General features: G+C 39.5%; 1 protein-coding gene across 2 annotated transcripts; it reads left to right on the top strand.

The window, feature by feature from the left end:
- The first annotated feature begins 75 nt into the window (after positions 1-75).
- Positions 76-22628, top strand: ldlrap1b (low density lipoprotein receptor adaptor protein 1b). Of its 2 annotated transcripts, XM_089004742.1 has the most exons (10): positions 76-300; positions 5882-6024; positions 10867-10979; positions 12804-12918; positions 13389-13461; positions 13857-13952; positions 15248-15381; positions 18827-18861; positions 21659-21690; positions 22085-22628. In XM_089004742.1, exons 1-10 carry the CDS (start codon positions 114-116, stop codon positions 22129-22131), a joined length of 975 nt encoding a protein of 324 aa, XP_088860868.1. In that variant the 5' UTR covers positions 76-113; the 3' UTR covers positions 22132-22628. The 2 variants fall into 2 exon arrangements, with proteins under 2 accessions (XP_088860868.1, XP_088860867.1); XM_089004741.1 differs by lacking the exon at positions 21659-21690 and having other exon boundaries at positions 78-300.
- Positions 22629-23514: the final 886 nt, after the last annotated feature.

Below are 23514 nucleotides of genomic sequence, written 5' to 3' on the forward strand. Positions count from 1 at the left end.
GGTTTTTTTTTCTCTCCCAAATCTTCGACAATTTGCATAATATGACACCGCCCAGGGGGCAGTGCATATGATCCACTGTGGCTTGAATAACCGTGGCAAAACCACGGAAACAGATGAGAAAAGTTCACAAGAACTCCTATTTGCAAACAGGCGTGGTTGTTTCCACTTCCAGTGTACGGCTTGACGGAGGTTTTGCCCCATTTTTATATCGCGACATGGACGCGTTGAAATCCGCTGGAAGGGCGATAATACGCAGCCCCAGCATCGCCAAGCAGTCTTGGGGAGGCGGCAGACATAAAAGTGAGTACGTTTATTCTACATTCTGATACGCATTAAAAGAAGGCACCATTGTGTGCTAATTTAGCTACACTAAGCTAGCATCAGACTAAGGTCTACCGGCGCGTGCCTTAAATGCTACAATTCGACAGTTATGCTTGTTCCAGCAACTTAAAGTCAATGTTGCGGATGTTTGACAGCCGTCACAGCTAATATACACCATAATAAATGGCCCATTGAACTCAAAATTGTGTACGTTTACGTTTGAACTTGACCCGGACTCTTGACAGCAGCGCGCTGCATCCATTTAATGTACGCTAGGACATTGTAGGGCGGGTTAAATGATACGCTCAGTCCTAATGCCTCACTAGTCACATGTCGCTTCATGTTTGTCCAAACGGGGGGAAATAATAACAGGACTCTTACGGTCCTGTGTGAAAAGACCGGCATTGTCTGCCAGGTCACGTGTGACATTTACAACACAACAGTGGTACAGGGTCGGGAATTAGTGGTCGTATTTCTGGCAACACTGTACAATCCTAGCAACCCACTGTTGCTAGGCGATGCACTGTGTAAAATAAAAATGCGTGCCGGTGAAGTCAAACCCTTGTTTAGCCTCGTCTCTTCCTTTAAGTCGGGGCTTTTGTTAGAATGGAAGCCACTTTTGACATTTTCAGTTAGTACGGTCATCACAATTGATGTATTGATCATAAATGGACATAGCTGACCCTTATGAGACTAAAAGAGTTGTCCTCATCTTGACCCCCACACGCGCAAGCATCACTTAGTTAGTTATTGAAGTACACCTATATTGTGAAATGCAGATGAAATTTCTTCCCTCTGAACCCGTCAACAGATAACACGAGGATCTGCTGCGGGTGTCCGCAAAGAACATTTAATGACAAAATAATACACTCTGAAGTTATCGGCAGTCAGTGCAGGACAAATATACAGTATAGATAAACAACCATTCACAACCACATCCACACTGTCACTGAGAGGGAACTGATCCCACGGTCCCCGTACACAAATCATCACTACACCATCGGGAGCTTTTGAGGGTAAAGTGTCTGACTGATAATACGATCTTTACCATTTACTCGACTGCATTTCCTGACACAATATTGTGATAATGACTTCTTGCATTTAACTCATTGCTGGTGAATTGGGATGTGATATGAAAATTCCTTCTTATATACAGTATGTTGGTGAGGCAGTGCGTCTGGCCTCTGCTTTTTAATGTGTTTTTGCTTTTATTTTATTTTTTTTACTTGAATTAATTTGACATACAGGGCATTTAGTTTTTTTTTACTATTATTTGTAATGTGCAGTGTTAAAGTGAGAGTAACATTTTTTAACTTGACTAATATTGTAGGTAGCACTCCAGGCACATTCCAAATGGATTGCCTAGATTTGAAAAACACTTTAGATTGTAAGATTAAGAATCAGAAGGCATTGAATCGTCCCACAATGAGGAATTTTAAGGGTCTCTGGAATATATTTTAGACAACATTGTCACCACTAAACTGCAAACTCTGGTGGGGCACTGAGAGGAAGAGATATTTCTTTCTTGCCTGTATTATTCTGCAGCAGGAGGTTTATTTTTTGATGCTTTAAGCCGGTAATGCTTGCTGAACCTCTGGATACTATGATTGTGAAATGTCACCATCTGCAAGAAGGTAGGTAAATAAGCAAAACTATGACTATGCTGCTGTAAGCCTGTAATATTTACTGAACCTCTGGATCAGGGGTGTCAAACTCTGGTCCTCTAGGGCCGCCGTCCTACATGTTTTCCAAGTCTCCCTATTGCAACACACCTGATTCAAGGGAACTTGCTGATGATCTGATCATGAGAATCAGGTGTGTCCATTGAGCCTGTTCCCTTGAATCAGGTGCGTTGCAACAGGGAGACTCTGAAAACATGTAGGACAGCGGCCCTCGAGGACAGGATATTGACACCCCTGCTCTGGATGCTATTGTGAAATGTCACCATCTGCAAGACGCCAGGTAAATAAACAAAAGAATATGGCTTGACCAGTGATTTCAGAAAGTTTGTTTGTGACAGGCCAACTGGAAAGCGAAGACTGGTGGGAAGGATTTTACGTATTTAATTTTTTCTTAATCGATAAATTGTCTTGGCTTGCTGGTATTAAATATTTGAGAAGCGCATTCCTCCCCAAAAGACAATTGTTTCTACTGCATTAATCAATTTTATGATTCGTGAATGACAACGAAGTCATGGTTCAAAGAGACAGTGGTAAACCAGTTTCCTCATCCTGGTCAGAAATAATTAATGAAAGCCTCTTCAGCCATATGCCTACACATATGGCCATTTTGCACCTCAGCACCATTTTCATAACATGTTGGTCACTGAATTGATCCTCTCCTCTTTTATCTGGAATTGCTTTATGTAACAAAGAGGGTACAGAAAGTGCTTAAGAATTAATGTCTGTGTCTTTGTGTCGTCATGTTATTTGTGATTTAGTTTTTTTTGTTCTTTTGACTCCGCTGCGAGACTAATAAAGGCAAATCCAATCCAATAATAATGATAATTAAAAGAACTGACTTTCACCACCAGGAAAAGGACCACACATTTATTTATAAAACCTCAATATGTAGCAAGTTAAACATACCCCGAACCATGAAAGTTATTTATTGCTGTTTTTCTGTAAATTGGAGTACAGATGGGGTAGTTACATGGTTTAGTTGGGTTTTGGCTGGCTCAGCTTGGCTTCACATTTAAACCTGATAAGCTGACAAAGTCATTTTGATTCCTCAGTAGGAGACGAACCACTGAGATTGCAGAAGTTGAATACGTCTCCTCAGTAAAGCATCTCTCTATACGTATTTGCAATGTGACAAGTGGCTCCCATTTTTGTGGAATCTTCTGGGGGGCGGGGGGGAACTAACATGGAATGAGCACTTAAAACTGTCTCGAATCTTTTGTGATGAATGTAATGTGAGTCAGTAAAAGGCTCACGAAATGAGATAAAAAGGTTTGGAATGTACTGTAAGCTGTTTAAGTTGATGGACACAGGGAATTGCATGTACTGTGATTCAGCAAAAGGCTCACGAAATGAGATAAGAAGGTATGGACGCTTTGCTTACCCTTGAATAACTAGAGCAAATAAGGTAATACAGCCGAACCTCTTTGATGAACTGCATTGATGTCCATGTCAGCCAAGTTTTACTTTGAATTGGTACTGCAATGCATTGCGTAAACAAATGATGCTGCTGCTAGCTTGACGGTATTCCTGATAGTGCACATCAAATACATGGGTATTCATGGGGGATAAAACTCCAACCCTTTCAAAAAAAATGGTTGTGGTATCGGTTGACTCCACATGGGTGTTGGTCAGTACGAGAGCTGCCGAGGGGTATTGATCCAAATTTTAGGATGTTTGATACTGTTGGGGGAGAGAGTTGACCTTACTCTTACTCTGCATGTTCGTTGAATTTTGAACAGTGAGAATGTTGGTTTTCCAAATACAGGCTGGAAATGATGAACAGTACCTTTAATATTATTTATTTTCTGCAGTTACGATTCGATTCGGGCTCCTGAAAGTTTCAGATTTCTCCAGGAAACAAACAGACACACACTTATATTTGGATCAAATGTGAATGAGAAGTAAGCTGTCCTGCCCCTTCTGTAAATGACTTGAAACAAAGAAAGGTTGATACAATTCTCCTGGTATGAGAAGAGGGTCCAAACTTCTCCCATTGTGCCTAAATCGCAAGATGAGTTTCATGTCAAAGGAGCTTGACAGGCCTCAAGGACTTTCTTGAAGTAGGGAACAGAGAAGATAATTATGGGGTGTTGGTCACTCATGAAGGGAAGTGGCTCCAAACATAACATTATATTATTTGTTTAAGAAATCAAACAGATGTTCAGGGGAGAGGCTGGTTCCAGTATTACTCATAATACAGCTACATTCCTCAACAATACCTTTCAACAATATTGAATAAAGAAAAATAACAATATTTTTCTTTTGGACTTTAAAAGAAAGTTGGTATTGAACTTTTCATGTAACTACTCTTTGCACTTGATTGCATTCCTTGAAAAAAATGTGCTACCAGATATTTTGACACTTGGATAAAAGAAATCATATATTTTTTTCATTTTGTTGTAAATATGTAACATGTGTTTTCTAAAAAAATTGACAAAAAGATGAAGAGAAAATGACTATTCTTTTGTATCTGGAGAAACAACGTAAAGACGAGATGGCGGGCGTGGGGAACTGCGAAACTTGTTTTTTAAATAATGTAGTTGTCGTGCTTAAACAACGTAACGATAAATTTAGTTGATTCATCGCACATTCTCTAGTGTGAGTTATTAGTTGAGAGTATTAAAAAATACAGGAAGAGTTGGAGTATATAACAACCCCTACTTAAACGAGGGATCCCTCATGAGTGCTATTGAGCAATTTTTCGAACAATAACTTGAGTTTGACATGATTTGGTGCCAGTGTAACATAATGTACATTATAATTTTGCTCCTTCTTCTTTTAAATATTTTCAACCCACACCTTGTCATTCTGTGCCCGAGTAATTTCTTTTGTAATATGTGTGAGGCCATTTGAATGTGTGTAGCCGTATCGTGTGCTGGCGAGTTGTAAAAGAGGATCAAGGCTTTGGCAACACTGCAAGGAACTTGTGCCAAACAAGACCACCCGACCTGATTGCAGCATTTGCAATCTTAGGTATTCTCGAAACATGATTGGTAGAGGAAAGCTTGATGTTTTCTCACTCTCTTCTCTAAGCGCAATCTCCCTCGTAGCTCAGCCAACATGTTCACTTATTTCAAAGCAGCATCACACAGGCGAGCGGTGCTCACTGCCCAGTTGGTCACAGGTCCAGCGCAGCCTTTGAAGTTTGTACTAATCAGTGCCGGAGCTTCAGTGAGCTGCCATGGAGGCTGATGCTGGGTGCTGTGGGGGCTTGGTTATATGAATACAAAGTGACTAATATGAACATGGATTATTTTCTTTTCACATGAAGCAGCATTAGCTGGATGAATGATTATGTAAAATTAGAAGACAGTCTTCCGCATCCAGCATGGCATGCTTTATACAAGTGTGTTTTATCACACTTCAAAGGCCCATCGAGATCGGATATTGTATTCGTTGTCTTGTTTCATTTTTGCTGGACTCTGAGTCAGTCGGATAGAGCTGTTCCTCCGTCGGTGATAAATGGGTTCCCCAACTTCAGTTATCAATGTGAACTGTGGCGCTTGAGGGTTCTTTTTGAAATATTAGTGTATTCCCCACAATCAATCACGGTTGGTTTGCAATGCCAACATTCTGCATCAAGAATTTTTAGAGCAGTTTCAAAGGGGTCAAATGTTACAAAACTGTTCGTGGTGATTGTTTACAAATAGTTGGACCGCTCTGTTGGTTTCCTTTAAAATGACACAAATCTAATCAAGCTGCATATTTTTGAAAATATTAGTATTTTATCATCAAATCCTATCTGTTTTTGGTTAACTGTGATTTTTTTTTTTTTTCGGGGGGTTGGGGTCGTTTGTATCATTTCATTTCACTTGATTTACATTGCATCGTGTCTCTGTGTTTGTGATTTTTTTTTTCCTTTATTTATTTATTTATAGAGCTTCCAGAGAACTGGACAGACACGCGGGAAACCCTACTGGAGGGTATGGTGTTTCAGCTCAAATACCTCGGGGTCACAATGGTTGAGCAGCCCAAAGGAGAAGAGCTGTCTGCGGCTGCCGTCAAGAGGATAGTAGCCACAGTAAGATGGTGCACGCTCAAATACTAGTACCCAAACAAGCTCAGAAAGTGAAGACTGAATGAATCCCAAATTGCTGTCGCTAATTTTCCAGACTTAAATCTTGAGGGTTCCCAGAATAAGTACACTGATACCTCAACTTACAAACTTAATTGGTTCCCAGAAAGTGTGTGTAAGGCGAAAAGTTCGTCTGCCTAACATTTATTTCCCATAAGAAGCCATTAAAAATGTGACTAATCCATGAAACATAATGTTCTACTAAATAAGCCTTAAAGGACAACCGACGCCTCTGGACAAGTTGTGTCCATAATTTGTAAAATCACTTCAAATGACTTCTTCTACTGAGCGTATTTTACAAAGATTCCACGGCATATAGCTATATTTTACGTTTTAAGACCCGTGCCGAATATTCAGGAAGGCTTGTTTTCGAGATGATGACGATTCCTGACGTGACGTCACGTCTGGAACGCCCCTGACCGAGAAAGCGACACAATGCATTTTGGGTACTTTGTTTGGTCTGAAAACTTAGTGTTGATCCGTGTTGATGGCGAAATTAGAAGGAAAACACATAAATAATGTGATGGTGCATTGTTGTTTGTTGCACCAAGACTGCTATTTGATACTAGTTGACACAAATTCCCAGCAGACAAATCAGCCCATTTCCAACGGAGCTTGGGCGCCATCTTGTGCATTTTCTGGGACGCTACATTGGAGTCCTGACGGCTCGAATTGATACGGGAGGACTTTTTTAATCGATTGCAAACATTTATGCTTTCCTCTTCAGAACTATTTGAATCATATTCATAACTGGATGCGTAACAAGAAAGCATCTTCTTTGAATCTGAAGCCATTGTTTTGATTTAGAGCAAGGCAAGACGTGCTGGCGTGACGTCACAAACAAGGGGGCGGGACCTTCTGAAACTGCATCTCCGAGGTCATTTTGAAGTAGTTTTGGGACACTTTAACTCATTTTTATTGGTGTTTTGCATTTGACTAAAAATACCAGCCTGCGTGTTTTGGGTATTTTATTTTAGATGCTATAAAACATTTTTCTGATGTCAGTTAAGAAACAAAAAAATGGTGTCGGTTCTCCTTTAAAACTACACAAAATATACATTATTGTATGTATAATAAATGTACTATTTTATTGTATTGTAATTAAAGAAATAAAATGTACTGTATAATAGTCGTTTTATTTACCTTTGTTATGGTTGTTGATGCCTTGATGGAATGTAGTGGGAGGACAAGGGAGGGACTTACTATTTGGAAGGAGAGTCACCTTCCATAAAGACTGTCCCCTGCTAGCTGTTTTTCATTAATCCAAATCAACAGACATTTTTCAACTTCTTCTATTGCTCGAGACCGTTGCTTAGACAACACAGAAACTTCCTTTGCCACATGTAGCAATGGTCGACTTAGCATACTGGTACTAGGACGCTAAGTCACACAAGCGCACACCTCGTTCGTGTTTTTCCATGATCTCCTTCTTCTACTCTACCGTAATTTTATTTTGTGTCCTCTTCGGCTTAACAGTAGCCTGTGGTGGGGTCTTTTTCTGTCCCCAAAAAGCAAAAGTATCCACTCGATAACCACGTCTGCACTGAGTGCACTGAATGAAAGCGGGTGTGGAAAACTAGTCCGCCAGCCACAGTGGCGCTGTTCGACTGGTGGTTTGGTGTTCTGCCGCTGAAAACTAGTCCGCAAACCATTGTGGCGCACTGTGTTTCCCGAAAACTAGTTTGTATGCCAAGAATATATTCTCGCGAATTTAATGTTCGTAAGGCGAAAAGTTCGTAAACTAAAGCGTTCGTAAACCGAGGTATCACTGTATTTACAAAAGACATAAACACATTTACATTTTGTTGAAATAATTCTCATCGGTTGCTGTGCAGGACTTTCTCTAGGAGCACAAATGATCATTTTATGGAGTTTGGTAAGAGTGGACCAAAAATGACATTTACTCACCGTCAGGGGGAAGTGAAGCCACCCGGAGCCATCGTAGGTTGGCACTCTCTAATATTGAATGGTTATCATGCTCTATGGCGTTTTCAGGTTATTTTCTGAGTCGACTGCAAAAATGCCACCGTGTATGCTCCACCATACGGTTGTACCACTAAGTCAAGTAAAGGAACTACCGCAGGGGTCCCCAACCTTTTTTGCGCCACGGACCGGTTTAATGTCAGACAATATTTTCACGGACCGGCGGATAAATACAACAATGTAAAATGAGACGACAGGCATGGAAACTGTTTTTTTCTTTCATTTAAATATAATAATAAACGTGAATCCATTGTGTATTTTTATACAACTTTATTAGCAGAGTCCTGGTAACATCGCGGCAACATGTAACATCGTATCTGCCCCTTAACACTCTATGGTCACCAGGGTAATGTTTAAGCGTGCCTTCAAAATAAGATACACCACAAAAACAAGTACAAAGCGCATGAAAAATACAACTCACTGCATCTGAATCAGTGGGACCCCTGAGCTTGTTTCTCTGCAACGAGACGGTCCCATCTTGGGATAATTGGAGACAATGACACCCAAAGTGTGTCAGTCTACTCCGTAGTTTTGTTTTGGTTGCTGTCACTGCAGAAAACCCCGCTTCACACAAATAACATGTCGGAAACTGCAACAGGGTTTTCAGTGCTGTTGTGGCGATCTCTGGGTATTCTGCCATCACTTTAATCCAAAACACCGGCAGAGTTGTTGTCTCAAACATACTTTTAAAATCTAAAATACCGAAAACACGCAGTATGATATTTTTCGTCAAATACAAAACACCAATAAAAATGACTTAAAGTGTCTAAAAAGTACTTCAATTTGAAACCGTAAGTGGCCATTTTCAGAAGGTCCCGCCCCCATGTTCGTGGTGACACGGCAAAACGTCTTGCCTTGCTCGAGAATCAAAACAATGGCTTCAGATTCGGAGAATATGCTTTATTGTTACTCATCCAGTTATGAATATGATTCAAATAGTTCTGAAGAGGAAAGCATACATGTTTGCAATCAATTAAATAATTTATTCCGTGTCATTTTGAGCAGGGAAATGTAGCACCGAATGTGTGTCATCTGGGTGGGGAAATGTAGCACCGAAAAGAGGCAGAAGAGGGCGACAAAGCTCTGTGGAAACGGGCTGATTAATTCCTTTCAATTTTTGTCAGTGAATATCAAATAGATGCTCGGTGCCACACACAAGGATTCACCCTCGCGTTATTTATGTGTTTTCCTTCTAATTTCGCCATCAACACGGATCAACACGAAGTTTTCAGACCAAACAAAGTATTGCAAAATGCATTGAGGTTATGCAAGGTATGTCCTTTCTCGCTGAGGGGCGTTCCTTCAGTGACATAGGGTGAGGACTCGTCACCAACTCAAAAACAAGACTTCCGGAATATTCAGCGCGAGTCTTAAAACGTAAAATATAGCTATATGCGGTGGAATCTTTGTAAAATACGCTCAGTAGAAGTCATTTGAAGCCATTTTACAAATTATGTACACAACTTGTCCGGAGACGTCGGTTGTCCTTTAAGTCCGCCATCATCTGCTAACTCCAGCAGTTGTTTTTCCTCTTGCACAGGCATGCTGGATTCACCTGGTTTGTTGACAAATGGGTTGCGGATCCATTCCTTGGCAGTTCGTCAATGAAGGCTCGGGCTCAGTCTTTTCCAAAAACCCTGCCAATGTTTGAAACATGTCAAATACACCGCTATTCATGCGCCGTCCTCACAAATCCAGTTTGGTTTTAAATGCAGCTACTTTATCAGCCAACTTGAAGACAGTTGTCATTTTCCCTTGACGTGACAGATTGAGTTCATTGAGCAGGTTTAATATGTCGCACAAGTAAGCGAGCTTTGCGACCCATTCCTCGTCAGTGAAATGCGCTGCAAGCAGTGACATTTCATTTTCCTAAATAAAACGGAAATTATGTAAATTATTTATTCTTTCTGTGCGGCCCGGTACCAAATGACCCACGGACCGGTACCGGCCCGGGGGTTGGGGACCCCTGAGCTACAGTACATGCGCACATTTCATCAAAAGGAATGCAATTTTAAACATTCTCATAAGGTGTATCTTTAGGTCCTTCTCGAAGATTCTTTCGCATCATGTCAGAATGATTAACAAAGAAATGGAGGCAAATGCTTTTGGCACAATACTAATTTTTAAATATAAACTTAACCTCTACCACTCATAATTCACAATAGTGAGACCATGGAGTGCAAGGTCGATGCAAATAGTGAAGGTAGTTTATGACATTACTCCATACAGCGATCCGAGCATAAAACACACACTGTTATCTCATCTCTTCGGTGAAAATATAATAAATGTTCATGTACTCCGTTAACATAGCTAGGTAACATGTTCCAGAATGAAATATTTCAGCAACTTACTTTATTGTTCTTGAATTTGAGTGCATGGTAGCGAGACACGTTTGTCTTTGAAATCTTGCGGCCTTTTTTTTCCCGTAAGAACTACGAGTGAATTGATTTGTTTAACAAATCAAGTGATAATCAGGCCTGGGTGTGACCTGCAAAATTCAGTTTTCCAAAACTTTGGTTTTAATATTGTTAACTGTTAATTGACGACCCAACATAGCAATGCAATTACATTCTCACAAAGTTCCAGAAAGTATTATTTAAAACCTGCATTTTGTATTTACTTGGATTGTTTTTGTTACATATTTAAACTAGCTATGGCGACCCCTTGAAGGGAAAAGACGAAAGGAAAAGAAGATGAAGATTTAAACTAGCTTTATTATCTGAAAAGGTGTGATAAGTAGGGAAAATACTTATCACATTCTGTCTCACACTTATCTTGTGGTTTTTATTTTGTGTTGTTGTTCAGGCCAAAGCCAGCGGAAAGAAGCTCCACAAAGTCACATTGAAAGTCTCCCCTCGTGGAATCATCCTTTATGACAGTGCCTCCAACCAGCTAATAGAAAACATTTCCATTTACCGGTCAGTCCTCCTCTTCTTGTCATATACTGAGTTAATCATTCAACTGGGCAGCCCCTGTTTTTGCATACTTTCTGATTTCGTCATTTCATTAAAACAAAAGTATCCATCGCATGTTTCAAGTTCTGCGTCATTGGATTCTGTGGAGGGTCAAGAGGTGTGAGTCACTACAGTAGAGTTGTATGTGTCTGTCAGCATTCTGTCTCGCTCTCCCCAGCAAGCAGCACAACAAAACTGTATGTCTGCGCCTTCATGCAGGTGTGACTGACATGCTCGCATTCTGTCACACCCAAGTGACACAGACATTCCTCAAATTGCCATAGAAACCTTTCGCCTGCCTCAGCCTGCACATTTAAGACTTGCCCTTAATTGGCCTCGAGCTCAAATGACTACCAAGTTCTATTTTCATGAGTCTGTACAAAGAGAGTTAATCTAGATTCTCGAGTCTTTATTGGAAGTCATTTTGACTTGATGTTTCAGTTTTATATTTCCTTCACAAAGTATTTTCCTTATTTTTCATGAATTTGTGAAATTTGTTAAATTCTTTGAATTAAATAGTGGTCATAGAATTGCATTTCACAATTTTTCTGCCATCAAGTAATAGATGGTTTCATATGATTGTAGTAACAAAATGGCACTGCATCGCAAATAGTAGTTTGCACCAGCCAAATTGACAAGGGCTTTGCGATTCACAAGCAGTATATCTCTGGTAATGTCAGTCAAAATAGGACATTGGTATTTCACGAGCAACATCTTCATTAGTTTGTCTCAATGTTACGGCTGGTGGGTTGCTTTGACACTACAGCCTGGAAACAACAATTCATATATTTTGCGCTCAAGTGGCACAATTCAAATTCAATTTTGCAGCAGTTGGATTGACTCTTGGAAATTGGTTTCAAATACTATTGGGAATGTTTCAGTCGTGAAATAAGTAAAATAATTGACAGCAGTGGCCAATAATGGTCCCTTTCATTTCATTTTGCTTAAATCAAGGAATAAGTGGTGTGGGATGGCATATAGTCAGTCCAGACCACCTAAATGTTAAGTAATGATTAACATCCAGGTAACTGCTATTTGATCTGCACATGAGGTTTGTTTCCTGTGCTCTGTTCATACACTATTACTACTAATAATATTAATAACGTTTAGATTTGGAATTGGGTTATTTGATCAACAATGCATTGCGAATCCAGTGACGTGTAATTGACAGCAAAGCCTTCATTTATATGTCGCTATGTCACTGTCAGTGTCGGGGCGTTACTATCTGATTTACACAATCTTCATCAATAATAAATCTGATCTATGCACTGTTTGGGGTTTGTAAGTAACATCACTGTCATGAAGAATTTGGATGATAAATAAAACGTATTGATTGGAATCTGAGACACGGAATTTCACAAAGCCCCCATTGCAAATATTTGCCATTAATATTATGATTGCTTGCTCAGATTCTTCCAGCCAACCTCGGGCCCTTAGCTCTTCAAGATTTAAAATTGGAATGCTTTGAGGTTCACCTTGATGAATTGTTGTGATCAATTTCTAAAATTCAACCCACCACATGCATGCACGCTCACCCACACCCCCACCCACGCAAATCCATCATTTGAATAAATACTATCCATCCCTGAATTATTGGAGAAGACGTGTTTTCTTGCACAGACATGGTCAGTATGTAAAGACCAGGCAATAGTGATGCAGTTGGACATTTTTTAGGAGGATACATCAAAAGATGGAACCGTTTACAGAAAATTGTGTCACTCTGCTAACTTTATGTTGTAGTCAGTGCATCATTGCTTTCCATTGCCCTCAATTTGTCTGTCTTTTCAGAATATCCTATTGTACAGCAGATAAGATGCATGACAAAGTGTTTGCCTACATCGTCCAGAGCCAACACAATGAGACACTTGAGTGTCATGCCTTCCTCTGCACAAAGAAAAAAGTGGTAAGCAGGCAAGACTCTATGGTTTCAGTACATAGCAATTCAAGAGCAAAACAAAGCTTCGTGGATGCGTTCCTTTAAAAAAATGTAGTGAGTATCTCATCTCCTTGTCTTTTTGACAAGTTAACATACAAACATTCCAACAGAACTGAAAAAAGATGAGGGAGAACATCAAAGGGAGGCTAAGTTATCATTCCCTTATTCCCTCGAGGTTCTAGATCAAGTGAGCCCCACCCTCTTCCTTTCCCTCACTAATTTAGTTCTTGCCAAAATTCTCTATTGCCTCCCAGCTACCTAGAACAGGTCAGGGTGTCTCTATTTTTATGCCGACGGGCACATGTTTATACTGCTTACCTCTTTGCCTAAATACCCACAGTGCCGATTGCGAACCCCCCCAAAAATGTTATGTAAGAGTTGTGGTTTTTCTTCCTTTTACTCATTTTCCTTTGTGTGTGTGCACTTCCCCACAACAGGCACAAGCAGTAACTCTTACAGTGGCGCAAGCTTTCAGAGTGGCGTTTGAATTCTGGCAGGCAGCCAGGCAAGGTATGCATGCCACAGAATATATGATGAATAATCTGATTGGAATATTAAATGATTACTTCTTGTTCTTGATTGTATTAATTGTACATACTATAGAAAAAATGTCTGAGGATGCACTGCCTGATTAATTTATATGCTGCAATCACGACTGACTAAACTGAATGCTATTTTCTCAGTTCAGTGCCTCAAAGTCAGAGCAAATCTAATTAGGCTAATCTTATCAGCCAATTGTTTGTGCTTATTTGTTCAAACATTATTATATGTGTAACTGGTGGAAAATGTTATTTTTTCCAGCCACTAAATGAGTACACAGTTGTGCGAGAACAACCAATCCATTGTTAGTTTTCCTGTGTCGCATTGGTCTTTTCTCTTCCTCTGCATCTTTTCCACATATGCAGAAAAGGAGAAGCGAGTGAAGTCGGGTTCAGATGGTGAAGGAGTCAACGGCATCCAGTTGGACAGCTCAGTGAGCCTCGGCAGCCTGAAGGGAGAAGGTCAGTCATGTCACCTAACATCATGCCATCTGCAACAAAAATCAAGCCACTTGTCAAATGTTGGCCTCCATTCAGGCCGGAGTTCATCTGACAGCCTGTCTTTGTCTTGGGTTCATTTGAATGCGGAGACAATGGCATTCATGGTGAATGCACATGGTTGTCATTGGGAAATATAATACAGTAATAAATAAGGGCTATAGTTTGTTGACTAACCGATGTTTCTGTGACCTCATTGTTCGCACGGATTATCCGAAGATTCTCTTCATGCCCGGCCAAAGGGACATTATTGACATCCCGTTGGGCTTGACCTTCTGCAAGGCGTCATTAGTCTTGACTTTTTTTTACCGAGCTAAGATTAGACACAAGGGTTGCACACCCAATCACGCGTGTGAATGTCCTTTTCCTGTCACATTTGGTACATCAAATATTGAATGCTCCCGTTATCTTTATCTATTTATTAATGGCGGGGTTGATGCCAGTCCAGGAACATCTGACCTCAGCTTTGTAGACAGCCTTCCAGCCAAATATCCTCAACCTAGAAAGGGATCTCTGAGATCTAATGTGTTATGTGAAAAATAGGCGTGACAAATAAACACATGTAAACCTTTTGGATTTTTGTTTATGGGTAAAAGAGACACTTGTATACCGTGCCTCTAAGCGGTCCATGTCATTGTGAATCAGATTCTTGGAAATACAATCGACCTCATTTCTACATGCTCGAATCCTCCCTGCTTGTCATGTTGCAGATTAAGGACAAACATATATTTGTACCCCTGTCACTCTGCCTGATCACGCATCAGGCCACTGACTACTCGATGAGACTCTGGAACACTAATTCTGAATTTGCCATAAAATATGACACTTTAGAGGCAACTGAACAACACCTCAGTGTATTTCCTGTGTGTCCGCCATCAGTGTTACTTTCAAAAGGGGAGATTTCTGTGAATACTTTCAATCCTGTGCCAACAGAAAGGACATAAGTGGGAGCTACATTCTACTGGCACACAAATATTGTCCTCTTTTGATGTCAGGGGAAAGCCATCTATAGAGAAGTTTTGACTTTGACATAGGAAATTGCAACACTGAAATACCGCTTGGTGGCGTTTGAACTGCGGTCAGTGGACGTCATTAATTTAAAGGGTTCTCAAATATGACAGTTGACACAATCGGCCAGAAAGCGCATCTTATTATATGTCAGTGTTGTCCATATGGCACAGAGGCCTTAGTCCAAACTCCGTTATCACATCATGCATCGAGTGGAAAAGTGTTCTATTCGTTGTGGTTTTATTTTACAGAGGAAGCCGCCACAAAACTCCTCGACCTGGCGGAAGGGCCCAATGAAACGTTGGTCCACTCAGGAACATTTCAAACAGACTTGAATTCCTTGACGGTGCATAACTATACAACTGAGAACAACAATACAGTATGGGTAAGACAAGAGTCTGGTATTTTATTTATTTGCTTAGTTACAGCAGTATACAGTACAGTGGTGGGCCGTCAGGGCCAGCAAGGCCTTCTCTGCTGGCCTAATATAATCACATCATTATCATAATTATAATAAAAGTCAATTTCATTAAAAATGTATTTTTTCTAAATATATAATCTACATACTGTTTTCTTATATATTCTGTTATATTATATCCATTTGGTTATGCTCCTTTCAGTGTTGTAGTTTTAGGTCAGGGTTTTTAATCCAATCAGAATTCAGCTAGTTTGTGTCGCCAGGCTGTATGAAATCTGACCGACGCCTTCAGAATCAACAGTGAGGGCGTCTGTGCGCTGTACATGAACAGGCACATGTAGTTGATATACAGTTGCGATAGCCAATCAGATCACGAGTTGGCACAGTAAGGCCAGCTAGAGGGCCTCGCGTTGAACATGACGTACGCGTCCTGTGATTGGATACTCACTTTACCTCAGCCCTCAGCCCGGAAACTTTAGCAGAAAAACCAAGTATAACTACTTGCTTTTTTAACCCACAATGGCTGAATGAGAAGACAACTCGCTGTCGCATGTAGGTAAGCATATTGTCAAGAACAAATGAAAAAGATTTGTTTACTTTTATTTTCAACAAATAGTTCGTTTTGTGAACGTCTTGTTGTTTTTCTTATATTAAACTGACATTTTGTAATTTAGAGTAAAATCTTGTTAAAGATTGCATATTCTTGGTGGACTTCATAAAACTTTGTGGACAAATGATTTTAAATTTCCTTTTATTTTTAAGTGTTTGCAGTATCACGTATAGTGACAAGTTCTAATTGCTGATGCAGATTTATTGATGTGTAATTGCTCTGGAAAATAGCCTGTGTTGTAGATGATTAAGGTGATGCCACGCCCAGTACTGCGTGCGTGTGCTTTTGTAAATGATATCTCCAGCCGTTGTGTTATAAATTATGGTAATACGAGGGATATTTGTTCAAGTCGAACTAAGCAGGACTTCACTGAAGGCCTAGGTGTGAAATGCACGGACCGCCACTGATACAGTATATAGCCTTGGCATGATGGAATACTATGCAGTAATTTTAATGTCACCGATTAAAGGGTAAATTTGGATTAGCTTTTCGTCTTTATTATTCTCCTAGTGGAGACATTTAAATTTCACAGCAGCAAAGTTATGAATGGAAGAAGAAAGGAAAGAAAGTAGAAAAAACTAAATACAGGACCTGCTGGACAGGCAGCCACGCTCGTGGCACCATCTTGAAGTAAGAAAAAGAACAAAAAATCTAAATAAAAAATATGACAACACAAAGAAACTGACAGTTATTCAATCTTATGCTTTTTTGCACCCTCTTGCACGAAGCAGTTCTCGATGAAAGAAGAGTATCAAAGCATCCTTTTCACCAGTGGATCAGGGACTTCATGGTGGAATGTGCATGTCAGCTACAAGCTAAATGTTGAAAGCAAACACGAAGCTGTAGCATCCATTGACGAAAAGAGATTGTCTCACATCTCCTGTCCTACGTAAATCCGCTTTAATTCCAAGCCGCGGCAGTTCCACATACGAACTGGCACTCTGCGCTGACATGTCTTTCTTCTCATCGCCGGCTCCTCAAGCCATGCATACATCCAGCCGCAGACTGTCCAACAGCACTGACCTTTACGCTGAACATTTTGTTTGGCCGTAATGTTACTGTACTTGGATAGGAAAGGCATGTCCTGTTCTCCTGCTAAGAAAATGGGAAATGCTTCCCATTGCTTCACTTTTTCCATATTTTATGTTATTCCAAAATAGAATGAGTTTTTTTTTACAAACAACGCAAAAACACAGAACCCCCACCATGATAACATTGAAGAGTTTTTTTTTTCTTTTTTTCCGATAAATCTTTGCCAATTAAAAAAAAACAAATGTGAAGAAATTTTCTTTGTATTCACAATATATGTTAAATAGTTTTTTTAGTTCACTCGGGGATTACAGAGTCACAATAATGCCACAAGCATTGCACTGAATATTTTTGCTTTGTGCTTGGAGTTGAAGTCCCTCCAGAAACATGAATGTTGCCTCATTCTGAAGTCAAAATGGTTCTGGATCAGGTTTTCCTTCAGAATGCGTTTTTACAGATACAAACATGGTGCTTGATATTTGCTATGACATGACTTTCCAAATCATGTCAAATAAATTTAAACAGCGATTGACTCAGTTTGAGCACAATATTGAGCTTATTAGCAATACCTGTGCACCTGTACTTTTCTCTTTGAGTTGTTTATTTGTAATAAATTTGGAACGATCATTTCAAACATTATAATCTTGTCTTCAAGGGGCTGTGTGTGTTGGATTGAATCCATTTTGGATAATGCTGTTGACAAACACAATTTGGACAAAATTAAGCATTTTGAATACTTCTGAGGCACCCTGTAGGCTGGACTGAAGAATACCCGTACCTATTGGGCTGGAAAGTTGTAGGTGAGAAAGAGAAAGACGTTTTAAAGGACAACCAACATCACTTTTTTGTTTCCTAACTGACATCAGAAAAACGTTTTATAGCAACTAAAATACCCAAAACACGCACTATGATATTTTTAGTCAAATGCAAAACACCAATAAAAATTACTAAATGTCCATAATCTGCAAAAAAAAAATGAACCCGGAAGTGGCCAGTTTCAGAAGGTCCCGCCCCCTTGTTCGTGGCGTCACCCCAAGACGTCTTGCCTTGTTGGAGAATCAAAACAATGGCTTCAGATTCGAAGAATATGCTTTCTTGTTACTCATCCAGCTATGAATATGATTCAAATAGTTCTGAAGAGGAAAGCATACATGTTTGCAATCGATTAAATAATTTATTCCGTGCTATTTTGAGGCGATAGGGGGGGAAATGTAGCACTAAAAAAGAGGCAGAAAATGGCGACAAAGCTCCGTGTAAGGAATTAATCAGCCCGTTTCTACAGGCTGATTAATTCCTTACACGGAGCTTTGTCGCCCTCTTCTGCCTCCTTTTGGTGCAACACGAAGTTTTCAGACCAAACAAATACAGCAAAATGCATTGACGTGACGGAAGGACTGCTACAATGTGTCCTTTTTTCCGTCAGGGGCGTTCCTTCAGTAACATCGTCACCAACTCAAAAACAAGACTTCCGGAATATTCAGCGCGAGTCTTAAAACGTAAAATATAGCTATATGCGGTGGAATCTTTGTAAAATACGCTCAGTCGAAGTCATTTGAAGCCATTTTACAAATTATGGACACAACTTGTCCAGAGACGTCAGTTGTCCTTTCCCTCTTATTTTAGGTTCAGATTGGCAATAGGTGTGTATTGGTTTATGCATTCAAATAGCTCTAATATTTACCTTGTAACATCAATCTACTTTGTTTGAGTAATGTTAATGTACTGTTCATTGTGAGGTGATTTAGAAATTAACATTCTTCCTATGTTTGTTAGGAGCTTGAAGACGGTCTGGATGAGGCTTTCTCAAGGTAAGATATTTTTTTCCAACCGCTGAAAGCAAAACATCCCCAAAGGAGTTAGGGCATTGGAAATAAGGCACACCCACACTTCAGCTATCTTAATTCCTGCCAGCAAGCTCATTTTACAGGGCCCCAAGATGAGATGAGTTGAGATGAGATAACCTTTATTCATCTCACATTAGAGAAATTCCCAATTCACAGCAATAAAATTCTGAAAGGAAGAGTAAAGGAAAAAGAATACGTTGAAAAACAAAATATAGGGGCTACTTTAAAGGCAGCCACTTGGCAGACACTTTACCTGGCAAGCTACACCCTCAAAGAAAATGGGTCCGGAAAGTATCAATTCATTCATCCCGAACCTTCCAATCAAATTTGATTACTTGTTGTGATGTGTCCTTTGTGCGCAACTTCACCCAGTCTTTCTAAATGACGCACAGAAGAGATGATAGTGTGTATACCTCATTCAGCATTAAATCTGTTCGGAATGCCCAGAAACACATAGTCATGAAAGCATCCCGAACCTTCCAATCAAATTTGATTACTTGTTGTGATGTGTCCTTTGTGCGCAACTTCACCCAGTCTTTCTAAATGACGCACAGAAGAGATGATAGTGTGTATACCTCATTCAGCATTAAATCTGTTCGGAATGCCCAGAAACACATAGTCATGAAAGCATTTCATGGCATGTCCATTCTTCTATTTCAGCAACTCCATATTCATTCTTTTTAATAGTGTGATTACATTGAATATGTTGTTTGACATAATAACAGTATCTTGTTCTCACAGATACATTCTGAAAGGATTAATTCATCAGATTTTAAACCAAAATGTGCAGCGATATCACACATTGTATCTCAATTGTGCCTGGTTTGCAGCTCAATTGTTTTATTTTGGTTCTTCTCCCACCTAGTGGTAGTTTTATTCTCACTGTTTTTGACTGCTACTGTAGGTCAAAATATCCAATTCGATTAATAAGTATCAGAATATTTTTATTTTTTTAGTAACCAATACTTTACATGTTGGAGACACGTCTGCATCCCATTTATGAGTTTGTGCCTTTTAAGTCCTGGCTTTCCTGTGTGGAGTTTTTGTTCTCTCCATGCATACTTGGGGTTTCTCTGGGTACTCAGACTTAGCTCCTCTTTCAGAAAACATGCATGCAAGGTCCAATTGCAATTGACTGGCAATAGATGCAATAAGATCCACCTTATTACTGTATCTGGATTTAGATGTGCTTGCATTTGTCGGGGCACATATTCGACAGATGTTCAAACAAGCAAACAAATACAATAAATCAAACACACAACTAAAATAAAAACTAGAAGTACAGGAACAAAAAAATCTGATGGCTTTTTTTGTGCACATGGAAATAAATAATTTATCTCATTCATCGAGCAAAACAATCAACAAATGAATCTATTATCAAAGTAATCGCGGTTACAGCCCCTAAAACATTAAAGTTAGCAGGTGTTTTTCAATTTTTGTACAGACATTCGTGCATTCAGGGTATGGTTCGATTTTTTTTTTTCCACCCTTTCTTTATGCTGCTATGCTTCATCTGTGTAAACTGTGCTACCTTGGTCAAAAATTAGAATTGTGACAAAAAACAAGCAATGCACAAAAAGAAAAAAAATCCCATGAATGCAAACTGATTCTGGAAACTGTTCCAATGCTGTTGTTTCAGTTTGATAGGAATTGCTCCACCTGGTATACATATGATCCACAAAGCAATCTGAGTAGCTGTGATTAATTGACCATTTTAGTATGCATGCATACAACTATGTTCTCATAGTACTTGAGTCATCCCTTGCCAGGTTGTATGGTGACTGTTTACAAATTATTGTATTATTTTTTAAAGATCACCACAAAGTCTCATTTCTCATTAGTGCATGGACGAAGGGTGGCACGTGCTCCCGTTTCTGCCACTAAGTGCCTGGAGGCAGTTTCTTTTATTTATTTTTGTTTTGTTATCAGGTAATTACTTTTTTTCTCCACAATGTAATTACATCCCAACATCATAAATCTCCCACTCACGTTATAATGAGAATGTTCCTGGCATGAGCACAGATAGATCTGTTCTGTAATTGAAAGCCGCTTTAGGGCCTGGCTAGTTAATGTTGCCCATATCGAAAAATGGCTTTTTAGTTGTTGTTGTTGAGGTGTAGAAGAATATTGCTCCTGCTTCCCCCCGTGCCCCTGTCATGGAGGCCAATCTGTATCAATTTACCATTTCATCACGTCCTTCGATTTTATTCCATTGCAGTTAGGGGGTGATGAAAACTGCACCCAATTTCCTCACCCCGGAGCATGACTAGACTTTTGAAATGTTCATGGAGAGTAAAATCTGGTCTAGACTTTTTACATTTGATTGCGCTGGATTAGATGATGATTTGTACTTTAATGCAAATACTTTGATTTGCCGGAATGTCTTATTTGCCGTCCTTGACCAGCTCCGCAAAAAAAATTCCAGCTGCAGTGTGTCCCACATACATATTTGCTTGCGACCGTCATCTACAAATAACATTTTACTTCCCATTAAAAAAAATGTTGCTTATCATGACATTTTATGAACCCCCTCAACAGGAAATTATTGGATCACGTTACGAAAGGTAAAAATACAGTATGAGCCGGGACTTGGACCTGAGAGTTTCCTGAACACAACATACTTTAGCTGCTCTGCCATTAGCTACTATCTAGTTAATCCAGTCCGCGAGTTATCGGTCGATGTATTAAGCACCTCTGCTTGAAAGTATTTGCAACACATATGTATTCTTAGCTGACTTATGATGTTTGCCCCCTTTTCCAGCCAAAGTCTGGATAGCTTTGAATCCTGCTCAGGTAAAATGATGTCATTCACTGGCTCTAGTGAAATCCACCTCATTGTCCCTCTTCATCTGTCTGGATAGCCACGTGTAGTCAAATTCATTTCAAGTTGCCATCAACCATTCGCACTGCTCAGATCTCTTGTATGACTCATGTGCAGTTAGACAAAGAATATAGTCAACGTGTCATCAGTTTCTCACCTGCCTGCGAAGGAATCTCACTCCTCCCATCAATATATTGTCAAAGTTTTGGACATGTGTCTTTCATGTCAAGACATTTGACTCATCTTTTTACATGCATAGATAGCTCATATTTATCCAATATCCCTACAATATGTTCTCAAGGTTTTTGAGCATGTTGTGAGCATTTCCAATCCTGTCCTTTCAACTCTTATTGTGTCCCCTTGCAGACTCGCTGAGTCTCGCACTAACCCCCAGGTCCTGGACATTGGGATAAACCCTCAGGATTTCACCACTAATGAGTGCCTGTCGCCGGGCAAATGGGACCAGGAAGACACAGACTTTCCAGCACAAGAAGACTCTCTGGGGTTCTAATTGAAAGCCTCCATCCAGAAAGACCAACATTGAAAAAGGCGAAACAGTCAAGTGGGCGGGCTCTCGCCAGCCCGTTGGTCATTTACTGGTTCAGGCTGGCGACTCTCGGGCGTTTCTGCATCGACTCAACTCGAAGGGTAACACGAGCAGGCTTTGCACTCAACAGGCCAAAGCAATATTAAATGAACTAAACTAGTTTATTTTCTCCAACGTGCAGCCTATTTGTCACACTCTGTATTATTTTTTGTTACTTCTCCATATCCATCCACTGTATGTATTATGTTTTTTCACATGTTAAGAGTTTGTGTATGTGAGCAGATCATACCAAGGCGTTTGCTTCTTGTTGGTCAATATACACTTTAAGAAAAAGGAAGAACGTCTTCGTAAAAAAATATATATATATATATATATATATATATATATATATATATATATATATATATATATATATTTATATATATATATATATATATGGTGTGTGTGTGTGCGTGTGCTCAGAGATATGAACAAATGACAATCCTATTTTTCCAAATGCAAAATCTATTTTTGGCACAGTGCATGTTTCCATGTTTAAGATGACATATTTGTTGTAAGGGAATTTCATGTCCAATTTATTTGTTACCCATGCCTCGATACCTTGAATATAGCGGAGGAACCCTTTCTTACCCGCATTACACACAAAGCGTTACGAAGGCTGGTAAAATTGACTGGAAGAAGTGGAACACAGACATGTTGTTGGAACATACCATACCTGCAGATTCAAGATGGTTTTGATTATTTTTGCTTCGCAAACTTCAGAAGACAGAGATCCATTCCAAAATAATTTAAGGGGAGTGTATTCAACAACTGTTGGTGCAATGATTTATTTTTTTGGATTCACCCTTCAGTGTTATTTTTGTACCTTTTCGTTTGATGGATGGATTTAACTGAACACATTAAATTTAATTTCAATACAAACTGTGCTTGCTTATGTACAGTTGTGCCAGCATTTTGTTTGTACACTATTTTATTATTTTTTAAGACTATTTCCTCATGATGCTGAATGCTCAGGTTTCAGAATCTGCCAGTTTTCAACTGTTTCACATTGAGGTACACGTTTCAGCTCACAATTCACAATATTAATTGCATTGAGTAGTCAATTACAGAATTAAGCTAAAACAACAACCAATAATATTAAAGGACAATCAACGCTATTTTTTTGTTTCCTGACATCAGGAAAACGTTTTATAGCATCTAAAATACCCAAAACCCGCAGGCTGATATTTTTAGTCAAATGAAAAACAAA

Source organism: Hippocampus bargibanti, linkage group LG09, assembly GCF_051943395.1.
Source record: "Hippocampus bargibanti isolate YZ-2025 linkage group LG09, ASM5194339v1, whole genome shotgun sequence".
Taxonomy (NCBI): domain Eukaryota; kingdom Metazoa; phylum Chordata; class Actinopteri; order Syngnathiformes; family Syngnathidae; genus Hippocampus; species Hippocampus bargibanti.

Excerpts from the sequence above, each read along its gene's own strand:
- ldlrap1b (XM_089004741.1), top strand. The coding sequence starts at position 114 with ATGAGAAAAGTTCACAAGAACTCCTATTTGCAAACAGGCGTGGTTGTT. Across the intron at positions 13,462-13,856 it reads CTGGCAGGCAGCCAGGCAAG|AAAAGGAGAAGCGAGTGAAG; the intron begins GTATGCATGCCA and ends CCACATATGCAG. Across the intron at positions 18,862-22,084 it reads CTGGATGAGGCTTTCTCAAG|ACTCGCTGAGTCTCGCACTA; the intron begins GTAAGATATTTT and ends GTCCCCTTGCAG.